At 33.3% G+C, this 17540-nt stretch overlaps 2 protein-coding genes across 3 annotated transcripts; one reads left to right on the forward strand and one right to left on the reverse strand.

Moving 5' to 3' along the window:
- Nucleotides 1-220: 220 nt before the first annotated feature.
- On the reverse strand, nucleotides 221-892 carry LOC120076156 (secreted RxLR effector protein 161-like). Its single transcript, XM_039029926.1, has one exon. The coding sequence runs from the start codon at nucleotides 890-892 to the stop codon at nucleotides 221-223; it is 672 nt and encodes a 223-aa protein (XP_038885854.1).
- Nucleotides 893-6811: 5919 nt separating this feature from the next.
- LOC120075879 (F-box/kelch-repeat protein At5g42350-like) lies at nucleotides 6812-9823 on the forward strand. 2 transcript variants are annotated; one of them, XM_039029613.1, is made up of 3 exons: nucleotides 6812-7013; nucleotides 7197-7295; nucleotides 7574-9823. In XM_039029613.1, exon 3 carries the CDS (start codon nucleotides 7769-7771, stop codon nucleotides 9509-9511), a length of 1743 nt encoding a protein of 580 aa, XP_038885541.1. In that variant the 5' UTR covers nucleotides 6812-7013; nucleotides 7197-7295; nucleotides 7574-7768; the 3' UTR covers nucleotides 9512-9823. The 2 variants fall into 2 exon arrangements, with proteins under 2 accessions (XP_038885541.1, XP_038885540.1); XM_039029612.1 differs by lacking the exon at nucleotides 7197-7295.
- The last annotated feature ends 7717 nt before the right edge of the window (nucleotides 9824-17540 follow it).

A 17540-nucleotide genomic window follows, 5' to 3' on the forward strand; every position in this document is an offset into this window, starting at 1 on the left:
TAAACTAAAACTATGCAATTTAGTATTTAATTTAAAGTAGCCAAGTAAGCTTAGAAGCTTCACAAATATTGCTAATTTGAGAGGCTTGGTTAAAATATCTGCCCTTTGATCTTCAACCTTAGATTGATAATTCCATCATTTGTAAGATCCCTCAAGTAATGGTATCTTACATCGATGTGTTTGCTTCGTCCATGCAAGACAGGATTCCTTGAGAACTTGATTATTGATGTGTTATCACAATGAATGATAGATGCTTCTTCTTGCCTATAATGCAATTCTCAAGAATGTTCCTCAACCAAATGGCTTGACATGCACATGATGTTGCTACTACAAGTTCAGCTTCATTGGTAGATAATGTGAAAATTGGTTGTTTCTTGGAAAACCATGAGATAGCTTTTGAACCAAGCATGAAAACATACCCTGAAGTACTCTTTCCATCATTTAAATCTCTTGCATAATCACTATTGCTAAAACCAACAATGTTTAGTTTTTCTCTTTTTTGATAAAGTATGCCAAGACCAGGAGTCCCTTTTAAGTAACATAAGATTCTTTTGGCAGCAAGGAGATGAAGCTCAATTGGAGATTCCATAAACTTGCTAATTAAACTTACAACATACATAATATCAGGCCTTGTAGCTATTAAGTACATCAAGCTTCCAACCATTTGCTTATAGAGAGTACTGTTGACCTTATTTCCTTCATGGTCCTTTGTGAGCTTCAAATTGGGTTCAACTGGAGTTGTGGCTAAGTTGCAATTCTCCATTTGAAATCTGTCCAAGATCTCCGGTGCATATTTCTTCTGATTGATGAAAATTCTCGCTACTGATTGTATTACCTCAATGCTGAGAAAATAATGCATCAGCCCTAGATCTGTCGTTTCAAACTCTGCCATCATGGACTGCTTGAATTCTTTAAACATAATCGAGTCATTTCATGTGTAAATCAAATCATCTACATACAAACATACTATCAAAATCTTGTTTGGATGTTGGAATTTAATAAAGAGAGTATGTTCATATGGACATTTTTCAAATCCAACTTTAATAAAGTTAACCTCAATTCGACTGTACCAAGCCCTAGGAGCTTGCTTCAATCTATACAAAGCCTTCTTCAAGCAATATACCTTTCTTGCATTACTCTGTTGAACATATCCAGTGGGTTGATCTATGTAAACTTCTTCATTCAAGTTGCCATGCAAAAAGGCTGATATCACGTCCATTTGAAGAATTTTCCAATTGCTTTGTGTTGCCAATGCTAACACATTTGAATCGTATCATGTCTTGCAACCGGAGCGAAAACTTCATTGTAGTCAATGCCAATTTGTTGCTTATACCTCTTTGCAACAAGACGAGCCTTATATTTGTCTACTTGGCCATCTTTATTCAGCTTCGTCTTGTAAACCCATTTAACACTAATGGATTTTTTCCCTCTAAGAAGTTCTAATAGCTCCCAAGTGTTGTTTTTCTCAATCGACTTAATCTCTTCATCCATGGCCTGCTTCCATTTTATATCTTTGACATCTTCTTCAAAAATTAATGGATCACATTCTGATAATAAAGCATAATGGACAAATTCCTCATCAGAAAGATCACCACTAACCTCATAATCTTCCATCCACGTTGGTCTCCTTCTAACTCATTGTGATCTTGAAGAACTTGCACATCCTGTTTGAGACTCAGTAGCCTCAAGCTCAACTGATTGTTGTACTAGATTTTCAAGTTGAGGTGTCAAAGATTCATCACTGTCTTCAAAATTCACAGGTACTATTTATTGCTCTAGAGTATCTTTTGTCCAATTCCAAGTGTTTAGTTCATCAAATATAATATTTCGGCTAATTACAATTTTACCTGTGATTGGATTGAACAGTTTGTAAGCCTTTGATTGTTCACTAATGCCAAGAAAGACACATTTTTTACCTTTGTCATCTAGCTTCCTTCTCTTCTCGTCAGGAATGTGTGCATATGCAATACAGCCGAATACTTTAAAGTGATCAACTGATGGTTTACGCCCATCCTAAGCTTTTTGAGGGGTCATGTTTTTCACCGAAAAAGTCAGACTTCGATTCAAAACATGAACACCCCAATTTACTACTTCTGGCCAGAATTTCTTTGGAACTCTCCCATTTGTAATCATACTTTGAACCATGTTGAGGATAGTACGATTTTTTCTTTCGGCAACACCATTTTTTTGAGGTGTGTAGGTTGCTGTCAACTAGTGCCGAATTCCATGCTGAGCACAAAAATTTACAAATTCTTGTGACATGTATTCTCATCCACGATCCGTTCGAAGAGTTTTGATTTTTCTCCCAATTTCATTTTCAACTACCACTTTAAAGCTCTTGAAAATTGAGAATGTTTCAGACTTTTCCTGCAAGAAATAAACCCAAGTTTTTCTGGAAAAATCGTCAATGAAAGAAATGAAATATTTTTTCTTCCCATTTGATATTGGGTTTAATGGGCCACATATGTCAGAGAATCAACTCTAGGGGATTTACGTGCTCTCCATGCTTTGCCTTTTGGAAAGCTCTCACGATGTTGTTTGCCAACAACACAATCTTCACATACTTTTGTAGGAGGAAAATTTTGGGGAAGGCCAACCACCATTTGTTTTTTAGAAAGAACTTGCAAACCTTTAAAATTCAAGTGGGCATATCGCAAATGCCAAAGTCATGTGGGGTCTTGATCTACATTAGTCTTGAAACATAGCTCCAAACCTTCTAGTTTGAGTGGGAACAACTTGATCGAGGCTATTTCAACACAAGCTATCAATCCTCTTCTTGGATCATATATCTCACAGGCACCTTCTTTGATAGTTGTGACATAACCCTTCTCTTGTAGCTGTCCAACACTCAGTAAATTGCTTCTCAAATCAGGAATATAAAATACATTTGATATGGTTTCAATATTGTCTTTTTTGGTCTTAATTTGAATATTTCCTTTACCCACAACATTTACTTTAGAATTATCACAAAATGTCATAGTAGAATGATAACTTTCATCCAAATGAGAAAAGAGAGACTTGTTACTACACATATGATTGTTGCAACCAGTGTCTATATACCATATGTTAGTTCCAAGCTCCTCATTGTGGTGGCACGTCATCAATAGAGTTTCTTGCTCCTTTTCCTCTATAAAATTGGATTGCTCTCCTTTTTCATGGTTGAAGTTTGTTGTGCATTCAGACTTGTAATGACCAAACTTATGGCAACGATAACATTGAATGTTAGATTTATCAAGTCTCGAGTTGTTGTTGGATGTTTGCTTGTATGGATCATGTCCACCACCTCGTCCTCTTCCTTGCCACCTTCCACGACCTCGACCAGTCTTCTATTTGATCCTTTCCCTGCAAAGTTTTCACCATGAGTTAAAGTTTTCAGAGCTTGTTCTTCGGTTGGACCTGTATTTGACGTCATTCTCTGTTCATGCACAAGTAAAGAACTTTGTAATTCATTAATTGATAATGTATCAATATCTTTTGATTACTCAATTGAACAAACCACATATGAAAATTTAGAATCCATCGACCGAAGAATCTTCTCAATCACAGCTACATCTTCAATCTTCTCTCCATGGATACACATCTTGTTTGCTATAGCCAAGGCGTGAGAAATACCTATCCATGGACTCACCTTGCTTCATTTTAAGAATCTCGAACTCTTTGTGAAGAGCTTGGAGCTACTGTCTTTTCACCCTCGTTGTGTCTTGATACTTTTTCTTCATGGAGTCCCAAATTTGCTTGCATGTATCTTTTTGCAAAATGCTCTCCAAGATGGCACGATCAATGGCTTGGAATAAATAATTCTTTACCTTGAGATCCTCCAATGTTCGTTCCTCTAGCTTCTTTTGGTCAGCTTCTGACAAGACAACTCCAGCAGCTAGTTTGTTCACTTCTGCTTCAACAATGGTCCAGTACTCTTTGGATCGTAAGAAATTTCCCATCAACATGCTCCAATGATCATAATGACTGTCAAAGCAGGGAATTGTTAGTTGCACGTAGTTGTCTGAGGCCATTATCTATGCTTGCTAGCTAATGTAGAAGATAAAGGAATGAGAATTGGCTTAATAGCTAAGAAAAAAAAATGTCACAACTGGGCTCTGATATCACTGCTAGAAAAAATGGAGAGAACTAGTAAAAGAGAAGAAGTGATATAAAGTACACCATAAATAATAAACTAATCACCCAAAACAAATAGCATAAGACTAGCACAAAAAATAGCAACCCTAAAGACTAGCAACAAGAAACTAAATATAATCGATCTATTTTTAACAGGTTAATTAAAAACTTCGTTTCTTTTAAAAACCAACTTCAAACTTTATTTTCTTTTGTTTTCTTTCTATTTTATGAAGTCTTGGAAATAATAGAAAATGATAAAAGTGGATGAATAAATTAAACTAAAATAAAAAATAAGTCATACAAAATATGGTATCTACCTGATTTTTTTCACTTTTCAATGAAGCATTTTTCTTCCCTAACAATTCTCTCTATTTCAAATTTTTTTTGAAGTTTCGTTAGACCCCACAAATTATAATTCGTTGATCTTGTAGATGTTGTGCTATTTTCATAGGAGAAGTAATTTGTTCTATCTTGCGAGATAATTACTCTCCAAACTTAGGTACTAAAGTAAGTAAGTTTGTTAACCTGAATTCATTGGACACAGATATTTTCCTGTAAAATTTAGTAATTATATGATTTTATGTGTTTTTTATTCATATAACAAAATTCAATTTTGCTGCTCGCTTTTTTCCCCTCTGTACTTAGTTATTATGTTTTTTTATTCCTCAAAAAACCCCATTTAAATCTAATAAATTTGTAGTTTATTTCATTTCAATTTTAAATTTGTCTTTGAATGTATGTCTATGCAAGCTACATAAGGTTAACTCAAAGAAGTATTAGATAATAAGTATTAGATGGTGGAGTTATCATAAAAACCAAAAGCGGTTGTTTTTTAGACTAAATATATATAATTTAGTGTTGAGTTTTAAATTAGTCTCTAAAATGTTTCTATTTAATCCTTTTATGTTTTAGCCAAAATTCAAAATATATATAATTTTCTATTAGTCAAAATTAAGATTTGTTTACAATAAGCTACACTTGGTAGATTTTTTTAATCAGTTACTAGAAATTCAAAATAACAATTAAGCGAATTTGAAAAAGAAAAAGTAATCGAGATATTAGGAAGTGTATTCTTAGAATTTAGTAAAATTTTGAACTTTTCCTCTCAAAGGAACTTGTTTCTTTTTTGAATTTTGGTTAACTCACTACTACTATATGTGTGTGTGTGTGATGGGGAAGAATTTTCCAAAATAAAAAAATAGGAAAAATATTTACACAAAACAGCAAAATTTTAATCTTCTTCAATAGAGGTTGATAAAAGTTGATAGAAGTCAAGTATCTATCAATGATAGAAAGTCTATTACTGATAGAATATCTATCCGTGTACTTTCACTATTTTTGTAAATAGTTTGATATTTTTTATATTTGTAAAATTTTGTATATATATATATATATAGTAAATAAAGACTAAACAATGAGAAAAAACATTAAAAAAAAACCCTTTGATAACTAGATAATCTCGATAAATCGGGACTTTCTTCAACAGAATATAAGAGACCTAGTACATATTCTTTCCATTTTTAGAAGACATGTTATTAAGTATGTATTCATTTTATAAACTACATAGCATTTTTAAATATTTATTTATTTTGGCAAACAATTTTCTTCATGATTCCATCATTTTTGCATTTACTTTGAATATCACCCACAACATTTTGGTTTTAGCTTCAAAATGTTGTTTCCCCATTTCTAAAATCCACACTAGTTTTTTTAGTTAATTTCATTTTCATAAGGGTGGATGTTAGCCTTACCATCATAGCTAGTTTGATGCCATGTAGATAGAAACGAAAACTTACCATTGGTCGATCTTAATCATGCTCCTAACCTAACCATATGATATTTTTAAGTTTTGAAAATTAAGTCTATAAACATATCATTTTCACTTCTAGATTTTTTGTTTTGTTATCGGCTTTCTATCAATATTTTTCAAATTTTTTTAAAATTTAGCTAAAAATTCAACTCTTTTATTTAAAAAAAAAAATGAAAATAGACTTAATAGACTTAGTTTTAGGAAAATTTTCTTAGATAGTAAAAATGTCAAACCATAACTATTTACAAAAAAAAAATAACAAAATACTGATAGACACTTGATAGACTTTTATCAGCATCTATTAATGAAAGATTTCTATCTGTTTTTATCCGTGATTCTGTATAAATAATTTATCTTATTTTTCTATTTTTGAAAATTTTCCATTTAACTTTAAACCATCAAAAATCAAAATTTCAGCAAGAAAACGGTGACTAAATGATGGAGACGGTCAAATTGATGAATCAAACTTACCGAATTGAACCTAAATATTTAAGAAAATGTACTATAAAAGACTATGAAACAATAATAAGCATTTATTTTGTTGTCGTTTCTTTTTTCAATCTATCGAATAAAATAGATGTTTTAAAAATAGATGGATAGACGTTTTTTTCTCAAAAACGGAAGAATTAAAAAAAATAAAAGCTTTGCAGAATCAAAATAAACGGAAATAGAATTTAAAGAAAAAGAAAAAAAGAAAGAAAAAGAAAAAAAGAAAAAAAAGAAAGTAAAACGCTTTTGTTTTTTTCTTTCTTCTTTGAATTTATTTCCCAGTGGGGTCCCACGAAGCAGGTTAACGATCAGATCGAATCCAACGGATAGAAATCCAGTAGCAGAGTAAAGTGGCCGTAGAGGATCATAACCGAGAAGAACAATAGAATTTAGGAGAGATGAAGGTGGTGATGATGATGATGGAGGGCCTCGTCTTCTTTAGGCTTTCTTTAGGAAGATCAAATGCTTTCCTTCTTCCTCGCCTTTACTAAATTTTTACAGAGCTCTCACCAAACCCAAAATTCCTCCATTGTTACACCTTCATTTCTTTGCATTTCTCACTTTCTCTTTCCTTCGCTTCCTGGATTCCTCTTCTCCTAATGTAAGTTTCCCCTTTTCTTTTTTTGTTTCTTTCTTTCTTTTTTTTTTTTTCTTTTTAATCTTGCCTGTGGTGTAAAACTTTGTTATTCTTTATGAAATTCTCGTTTTGCTACTATTGTGTTGGCGTTGTTGTTGTTTTCCAGGGCTTTGAATCTTGATTCTCTTTTTTTTTTTTTTTTTTCAGATGGATTTAATGTGTTGTAGTCACTGAATGTTGTGGATCTGGAGTGTGCCTTTTTTTTTCTTCGGGATTAGAATCTTTGAAATGATTGACTAGTTGTTGGTAATTATGTCCAGATTTTGTTGTGTTGATTTTTATGTCTTTGTAGATCGTAGTTGCTGCTGTTTTGAATTTCATCGCATTAATTATCCAAACTCTGTGTTGTGAGGTTGAGTGAATAATCGTAACAAGGGACTTCGTGATTCTGTTTTTGGATGATGTCTGTGAATGCGGGTGCAAGTTCTTAAACCAGCAATACATGACTGTTTGAAAGTTAGGGAGTTGGTAATCAATTTTTTCGCCTTTCTTCTCTTATTTAGCAAGTGTGGTTTATTGTACAGGTGCTTCAAGTGCGTAAACAAATAGTATTGTACTGTTGGTGCGCGGCTATGTGGTTTTTCTTGTGAGACTGACTGGTCAGTCCTTAGAGTTCACATCTTAGATAGAAAAATGAAGTGTGCTGAAGGATGAGTTTTGAACTATGGTTCATATGGTCATGGGAAGAGTGACTTTTACTGCAAAGATTTGGACAAGGAATGTTATTCGATACACAAGCTGACTTGGAATACCTTCATCAAGATTTTGAGGTTTTGAGCATGTCAAAACGGCTCATGAGAAGCATGAGCCAGAAATTGAGGAGGAAAAATAACAAAGGTGTTGCTGAGGAAGAGGATATTTCAAGGGGAATATCTTTGAGATGTCTTACATTATATGGTAGAGGTGGAGGTTGTAAAGTTGGTGCTGACACTGGTGAGGAAATTGGTGATCCAGGTAGTAGAAGAAGATCCAGTGCCAGTGAGGAAGGTAAGGGATACAAAACATTATTTGGTACTGAAGAAAATGGTGTGGATTGCTTCTCATATGGTGTAAAGGAAAGATTTCGTAAGAAACAAAGCCCAAAGCATTCTGAACCTCGGGACTCTACAAGGAACAATGACGTTCATATTTTTCTTCCTGATGACATTCTGGAAATGTGCTTGATGAGGCTTCCCATTACGAGTCTTATGAATGCTCGCCTTGTATGCAAAAAGTGGAGATATTTGACTAGCACTCGTCGGTTTTTACAAATGAGACGGGAATGTCTATATCAGACTCCATGGATATTTTTATTTGGTGCAGTTAAAGAGGGCTATTGCTCTGGCGAGATACATGCACTGGATGTATCTCTAAAGCAATGGCATAGAATAGATGCTGATATTCTCAAGGGAAGATTTATGTTCTCTATAGCCAGTATCCAGGATGATATATATATCGTTGGTGGATGTTCTAGCTTGACCAACTTTGGGAAAGTAGATAAGAGCTCCTTCAGAACACATAAAGGGGTCTTAGTGTTTAGTCCTTTAACTAAATCTTGGCGCAAAGTTGCGTCAATGAAGTATGCCAGATCAATGCCTATATTAGGAACTTCTGAGGTCAACTCAGAGTTTTCAGTAGTTCAGAGCCATCATAATCGGCAAGAGAGACGTTATTTGAGATCACGTGCTGGTGGTTCATTGGATGTTTATGAGGATCCTCACAGGCTCTCGCTAAGACGTCAAGTCAGAAATCCTGTGGAAGACAATGATGTTTCAATGTTGTCTAATAGGAAGTCATATAAGTTTATTCGACAAAAGAGTGATCAGTCCCGTGGAAAAGGACATCGTAGGTTTGTGATTATTGCTATAGGGGGTCTAGGATCTTGGGATGAGCCGATAAATTCAGGAGAGATTTATGATTCCTCATCAAATAAATGGACAGAAATTCAGAGGCTCCCTGTGGATTTCGGTATTATATGTTCTGGGGTTGTCTGCAATGGGATCTTCTATGTTTATTCTGAAACAGACAGACTTGCAGGTTATGACATCGAAAGAGGCTTTTGGATTGGAATACAAACATCTCCATTCCCACCTCGTGTTCATGAGTACTACCCCAAACTCGTATCCTCTAATGGTCGGCTGTTCATGCTTTCCGTCTCATGGTGTGAAGGGGATGGACAAATAGGGCAGAGAAACAAGGCTGTGAGGAAACTGTGGGAGTTAGATCTCACGTACCTTGCCTGGACGGAGGTGTCAGTGCATCCTGATGCTCCAATGGACTGGAATGCTGCATTTGTTGCTGATAGAAACCTTATATTTGGAATTGAAATGTTCAAAATCTTCGGCCAGGTACTGGACTTTTTGACAGTGTGCGACATCTCCAATGCAGTGTCAGACTGGAATCACATTTCAAGAACTCGTGTAACTCACGAAATGGATGCTTCTTCCTGCTTGACCAAATCAATGGCAGTCCTCCATCTCTAAAGTCCTTTCTCTAGATCTGCCTCGTTGCCTTGCGCTTGAAGAAATCTGAAATAATACTCTCATCTTGAAAATATGTGGTGCAATCCAAAGGTAAAATTTCACATGTTGAATCAAAATTCTTTTGGACATGATCAATTCATCTTAGTTTCAACAGACATTCAGGGTTATATATTGCAACCCTACTTTGTAATTTTCTGTCAAATCATCTTTCTCGTAATTGATTTTATATCTCAAGTAAATTTGGTTTTGTTTCATGATAATTCGACGAACACAAATTCTAGCATAATAAACTTACTGTGCTGATTGATTGTAGTTCCCAATTGTCCATAATGTACTATTGGGAATTTGTGTTCTTTCTGTTCTAGCATAGCAGTCGTTTTTTAAAGAGGACAGTTTTTCTAGGAAATATTTTTCTTTCAAATGAAATATGTCATGCATGCTTACACCATATATGGGTTTGAATTTGGTTTTTGGCTAAACTAATTGAATTGATCGATCTTGTCCTGTGGATTATTATTGAGACTATACTGAACCAACTACTGAAGGATAGGATTGAACCATTTCGATTCATTTAGTTGCAAGGATGTTACTTTTTCTTTCTGTTTATTGTGAGGGTTTTAACTTTCAACTTTTAAGAAAATCTGAGTTATGTTTGTATGTGTGGTTTATTAGGAGTTTGGTAACCATTTAATTTTCAGTTTTTAGTTTTTGAAAAATAAGTCTATAAACACCTCTTTCACTTCTAATTATCTTGTATTTTTTATCTACTCTTTACCTAAGTTTTCAAAAACGAAGTCAAAATTTGAAAACTATTTTTTTTTAGAAAGCATATTTTTGTTTTTTGAATTTGAGTAAGAATACCATTCTTCTACTTAAGATACAAAATATGGTAAAAAATTGAGATGAAATATGCTTATCTTAAAAAAAAAGAAAAAAAAAAAAGAGATGATAATCAAATGGGACCTAGATTATTTATTAATCATAAAATTGCTATTATATAAAATCCAGAGTTTTCACTGTTGTGCTATGTTTACTAGTGAAACTATCAATTAAATGCTGAACCAGTTGCGCATAATCAAATTGAACCTACTCAATTTTTTTGTTGGAATTTGTAATATTTATTTTAAATTTATAAAGTTCATTTGTAAATATTAGTTGTAAATAGGGAAATTTTTACAAAGAGAAAAAGTGTCAAACTATTTATAGAAATAGTAAAAAAAAAATATCCATGGATACTGATAGATTTCTATCCGTCTCTATCAAATAGTAAAATTTTATTATTTTGTGTTGTTTTTTTTATTTTCCTACTTTTGAAAATCTCCCTTGTCAATATTTGATTATTATTTTACTTATTATTTTTCATTCTCTTGTCTATAAAAGATCAAGGTGCACATAATTGATACTTGTTTGTTTTGTCTTATGTACAATGTTAAAATATTGATATAAGATGAAATTCTCAATAATGAATGATAACGTAGCTTGATGGTTGATGCTTGCACGAGGATCAATTACTCAAAATTAGGGTTAAAAGAAAATGATTAGGAGTTTCAACTCTGTAACAGGTGACAATCGGTAATCTCCCAAAATTTTCAAGTAATTTACATTAAATTATTTTGAAATATTTAAACATTATTAGGATAAATTGGGGCTAAAAATTTAATTTGGGAGGCAAGATAATTAATTTAAAAGATTTTTTTTTTTGTAAAGAATTGAAATTTTAATTCAATTTAAGGAAAAATATGATTAATTTATTTTGGGGAAAGTGTGTTTTTAAATTGATGAAATATTTGGAAGGATGTAATTTATCTCAATTATTGGATTGTATGTTCCTTTTAAATTTAGTTTGGAACCAAAATTAAGAATTGGAGAAGTTAATTAGGTTGAGATTACTTTGATAGGAGATTTGAAATTTTTGGATTATTTTGAATAAAGATTTGAAAACTAAAAAAAAATAGGATTTTGAAAATTAAAAGGAATTTGAAATTTAAGGAGGAAATGAGACATTGTGATTGTGGTTCTAAATTTTATCCTCTTTAATTTTGAAGTTTGAATCCAAATTAGAAAAGATAATTAATTTAAATTGGGTTAATGAGAGAAATTTGGATTTAATTTAAATTAATTAGATGGTGAATTTTCTAATTAATTAAAATTTGGATTTTTTAATTAGAGAAAATGTCTTATTCAAAAAGGAAACTTAATCTATCTACTGCTTCAAGTTATGAAATCCTAAATAATTTAGGATTAGGAGTACAACCATCCACTTCATTCCAAACCATTCACTTTATTCCAAAGGGAGGTCAATTAGAGAGAAAAATCCATGTTACTTTCGTATTTTATTTAGTCGTTCGTCGTTGTGCGTCCGTCCATCACTGCCGCTCGCCAGATTTTTATTTGATTAGGAGCATCGACTCAAGTTTTTTAAAGTCACTAGTGTACTATTCAACAAGTCCCGAAGCTTTGGAGCGCATAATTGATTTGAATCTTTGAGCGAAGTTTGGAATAAATTTGGAGTAAACAAAGCGTTTGAGACATTAATTCAAGTTTTCGTTGGAGGTTGGTTTCTTGGATTAAATTTTGGAAGTTCAATTTTAGGTAAGTAATCTTAATACTGGAATCGCCTATGAGCCAGCCAATAAATTTAAGATTAATTTTGAGGATTCTAAGACTGCTTGCATCGAGATGCATACGGATAAATAAGCTGACCTTGGTTATGTTTTGAAGCATGTTATGAGTGCCAGCATGAACTAATTTAATTTGTTATTATGATTTGCTAGATGAATATTACGCATGATGATATGCATTTGCATGACTGTGGGACTTAGTTTGTGATGCATGTTATTTATGATAGTGATAGTTATCCCTACCTATAGTTAGATACCCACTAGAGGTTTGTGTTTCCTTCAGGATTCACCAGAGGTGGTGATCTCCTTTGAGATTTCACCAGAGGTTTGTGTTTCCTTCGGGATTTCACCAGAGATTTTGTGTTTCCTTCGGGATTCACCAGAGATTTGTGTTTCCTTCGGGATTCACTAGAGGTTCGTGTTCCCTTTAGGATTCATCAGAGGTAGTGATCTTCTTCGGAACTTCACCAGAGGTTTGTGTTTCCTTCGAGATTCACAAGAGGTTTGTGGGTACACCTAATATACGGAAGAGTGAGTTCAATTAACCACTAGTTAGCCATCCCATGGAAAGTAGAGGTTTATGCACGTCCCACTAGAGTGGCATCTAGAAGACATAGATGCTTAGCTTGACCTCGGTAGTGGGGTTACTTACTGAGTATTTTATACTCATATTTTTTTTTATGTTATTTTTTTCAAGTAAGTGCAAGGACGTACCAGTGAATGACAAATAGAATCCGTGACCATGCCATTGGGACTAGAGAAATACTTCTACTAATGTTTTCATGTTTTAGTGTTTCAAATTCCAGTCTTTATGTTTGAACTTAAAGTTCCATTGTTGAAATTTTTATTTATTAAACTTCATAAAATTTATTTTGAACTTATATTTCAAGAGGATCCTGATCAAAGATTTTCAATTATTTAGATTTTACAAAAGCTAATTATTTAATAAAATTCGTTTGATTTAGTTAAAATTTGTGAGAGTCATTTTGAGATTTATGCATGCATATAGTAACAACCTAGTTTAAGTCCTAGAACGTCAAGTCGTAACAGTTGGTATCAGAGACCATATTTTGGGTTTTGTAGACTGACATACTATGTAAGTCCAGATTGTCCCTAAGGCCCATGAACGGATTCCTTGTCATTGTCAGGTATGTCTTATCAATTAAAAGTTTTATGATAGTTGTGCATTAAAATATTTGTTTAGCTTAATGCACCAGTCATGTTCTAATGCTAGGTCAGTGACTCGATAAAAGTTATTATATGCTAATTGTTCAGGTACGATGCTACAAAAGGAAAAAAAAAAATATGGGGTCACTTGGCACTAGTTTATCTCATAAAAATTCTATTAGAAATGAACAAATATATACCTCGGTTTAGAGATCTTAAAGGTTGATGAAACTATGTAGAGTTATGATAGTTTAGGAATAAAGGTATGTATATATTTAAGCTAAGGAATAAAATTGTCTAGATAAGAATTCATTAAGGACTAGTGTTATGTTTTGTGTTAGGTAGTACAATTGGTGGTAGTATAAATGAATTCTTTCGTAGGCCACGTACTCAAGTATAAGGTTAAAAGTTGTTTTATGGATAAGAAGGAGAAGAAAAAGAGATTATAGATTTATTAAAGATTCTGAGATATTAAAATCAAACATTTCGAGAGGAATTTTGGAAATGATTAATAAGTCATAATCACTTTGGTAATACTAGAAAATTGATGGACTAGGTAAAGTATGTGTAACGATATGAAGAATTCTTTTAGAATATCTAGCTAAGTTGATGTAATTAAAGGGAGCCAAAATAGTTGGACATGAGCTTGAATTTAAAATGGATAAAGCAAAGTGTTATTTGTTTGGGTTGAAGGATTATTTTAGAGTATCTAGATTAAATCCATAGCCAACCTTATTGTAAAGAGAAGATCCAAGTTGTGCAAATTTGAACAAACAAAAGTCTTTTGGAGTTTAAAAGCATGAAAATTGAAAGGAGAATTCTACAAGATGAAAATTCTTAGTGAGAGAGATAAGACTAACGAAGGAGTTAAAAAGATATACTTTAGTAAAGAAATTATGTTCCACTTGGAAAGTGGAAAAAAAAAAAAGGTGTCTTGAATTTAGTGGTTTTATCAAAGATAAGTGTGAAGGAGAGAAAAGTATCCAAGAAAGGTTACTCTTTTGGAAAGAGAAAGGAATTTAATGTGTCCAAAACTCCTAGTTAAGTATTGTTTGGAGGCATGATATGAGGGGTTACAAGGAATTTGTTTTGGTGTAAGAGAAGAATATCTCATTATCATGTGGAACTTTGGAACAATAATCTGTTACCGAAATAAACGATTGATAAGGGATAAGCTAAAATGGAGTTACTAGTAACAGTAGATGTTCAAGAATTATTGACATGATATGTTGAGGCTTCATTAGTCAAGAGATAAATCATTGAGGACATTAGTAAGATTTAAGGGATTTTGATGCAAGTTGGAAACATGAACTAGCAAAACCATCAATTTGATTGAAAAAGGGAAAATAATCCAACTTAAGATAGACAAAAGTGGTATATGCACAAAAGTAAGTAAGTTGGATCTTCCAAGATCACCATTGGCATGAGGGATAGACTTGATAATAAAGTTGAGTTGATAACAAGTTGCTATAGGTGGGTTTGGAGCATTACAAGATAGTATGTTTTCTCTTGCATGGGCAATGAGTTAACTAGCTCTAGGAAGTATGAGTAATTTAAGCTAGGACATAAATCAAGAAGATTTTATCATAAAAACTAACTTCAAAAATCAATTCCGATTATTATGAGGTTATGGAAATGTGTTATCAATTGGCAGATGCTTTAGCATCCAGGGACTTCAAGACCTCATTTTCGGAGGGAATTCTAGAATCGTTCACAGCAGGGTCTAAGTAATGATATGTGATTGTTTTAAGGCTAAAGAATAACATGAGGATTGGCTCAAGCAAGTTTTATAGTCCATGACAGTATAGAGCCTCAAGATGAGTTTCTCATGAATATGAGACTTAATTAGACAGAGTTATTCTCAGACATGTCAACCTTAAAAAAGACATCATAGTCGGCGCTTCTAAAATAGAAGCAGTTTTCAGTTGACCAGATTTGTTCTGTTATTTATCTTCAAATGACACATTATATAGTATGACCAGTTTCTCCAACCCATGTAAGAAGATGGTAGGCTCAGATATATATTTTTAGTGGATAAGACTTTCTTAAGCTCACGACAGTTTTCAAGTTCTCAGCATGAACGTGTAAAAGTGTTGTTGATTTTCAGCATTTTAAGTTTCATAGTTATATATGGAAGGGGTTGTCACACCTCTTTTGGTACTAGTTTCTATTATGTCAAACGGAAACCCACGTTTTGAAGGAAATCACAAACACAGATCTCCATGAGCAGCGAAAGTGGACGTACCAAATTTCATTCAAATTGAACACAAGCAATTACAATCTTAAACAGAAACTAACAAGTCATGCATAAATAGAAATTACAACATACTATAAGAGATTCAAGGAATAGAGTATTCATACCTTTTAAGAACCATTCTTCAAGTATACCTCGATCAATCCAATGCATCCAAAAACAGCACGCGAATGCAACGAACAAACTATTACCAACAGCACGAACAACTTGATGCTCCTTAAACCCAATCAAGTCCAACTCGATTCACGAACAGAGTAAGAAAACCACCATAAGTATTACCTTGGTATTCTCGATGTGAGAATCTAGGAGTTGTGGGATCTGTATGATCTTGGATTGAGGAAGAGTAGAGGTATACGATCGAGTAAACGATCGAGTAAGCGGGAGATATGAACATAGCCTATCACATAGACGATGTACTCGATCGTTTAGTAAATGAAAACCTATCGCATATACTTTGCTATTCGATCCTGTAACAATGATCAACTGAGTAACTATCGTATAGTCAACTCTAAGTGATCGTTTAGTCTCTCAACGACTATCGCTTAGTAAAAACAATTTTTACTTGATAGCTTTTTTTCATGAGTAATTTCTGAATGGAACAACTACTAAATTTGGAAAACAATTTTCCTTTTATCTTACGGTTACCATAAAACTTCCAATAACCTCCCACTCGATCGGTTATTAGAGAAAAATAATTAATTATCATATAATTAATATATTATAATAAATATGATAACCAACTTATCATTTTATATTTATAACCTATAGTTTTAATATTTCATCATATGAAACATATAAACCATAGTTCTTTTTCTATTTTATGGTACTTAATATAAATCATATTTATATTAATTTCTCCAATTAATGTATCTCATACATCACACCAATTATATCACATATAATTGAATTTCCTCTTGTTAATTTGAACATTTCAAACTAACCCAAAATTTGATTCTCAACTTGAACCCATTAAACTACCAAGAGGACCATATGGACCTGTAACTTGAAGCTCCAACGGTACGTGAATAACTGACTAAACTCTTTAGTCTTAGTCACGAGATCCACCATCCTAACTGCCAGGCACTCTACTAAAGACCGACAACTGCACTTTTCTCACTACAGATATATTTCTGGGTTCATATAACCAATCAACAGTGCGATAACCCTTCACAAATCGCTCATAAGTACAGCTGGGCCAGTTTACCGTTTTGCCCTTGTAGTTACATCTAACTCCTTAAGTACCACTAATTACTCTAATGAACAATAAGTCATAGTCCTATTATGACTGAGTCCTCTTTTCCAAAGAAAGGGTGTGGTCACTATGTTCAAGACCCGAAATTAGCCCTTAAGGGAGCAATCTATCTATTTACCCCTGTTTCAGGGAATGAGTGAATTTTGTCTTGTGTAACTGAGTTCCCAGCTCCCCAATCAGAAAAATCCCAAAAAAGGTAGACTTGTTGAGTTGGCAATCTGGCCACTCTCACCCATACTAATCAAAGAACCGCCTTCATAGGCAGAAGTTCCCAAAAAACTCAAGATTAAGGTCATGTCACCTATGGTCGTTTTAGTGAGATGTAAGTCGCAATTATCAATGACATTATATAAAGAGACGAATCATCTCGTGGTTCGGTCTTATATAAACTCTTTGTATAGAACACCCCTGCTCACATGTCTCCACATGAATGGTCAGGATCAGACCAGTTGTAGCACATTACAACACTTGTAACTATCTACAAAGCGGACCGTATCCGTAGTGTCACCAGGATAAGGTATCCCTCTTTTATCCTTATACTACAAACCATTTAGGTTATTACTTCAGGCATGATTCACTTGTATGTCTCACATACATGTTTAAGTTACATAAAATAACCACGGATCTTAGTTTATTGGATATGAGTAAATGCAAATAAAATAACACTTATTTTATCAATAACAATGTGTTTACAGAGGTGTTTACAAACTATGAGACTCCGGAAAAATAGGACAC

The sequence above is a fragment of the Benincasa hispida genome, chromosome 4, assembly GCF_009727055.1.
Source record: "Benincasa hispida cultivar B227 chromosome 4, ASM972705v1, whole genome shotgun sequence".
Classification (NCBI taxonomy): domain Eukaryota; kingdom Viridiplantae; phylum Streptophyta; class Magnoliopsida; order Cucurbitales; family Cucurbitaceae; genus Benincasa; species Benincasa hispida.

Coding starts and splice junctions, on each gene's coding strand:
- LOC120076156 (XM_039029926.1), bottom strand. CDS start 892: ATGGCAGAGTTTGAAACGACAGATCTAGGGCTGATGCATTATTTTCTC.
- LOC120075879 (XM_039029613.1), top strand. CDS start 7,769: ATGTTATTCGATACACAAGCTGACTTGGAATACCTTCATCAAGATTTT.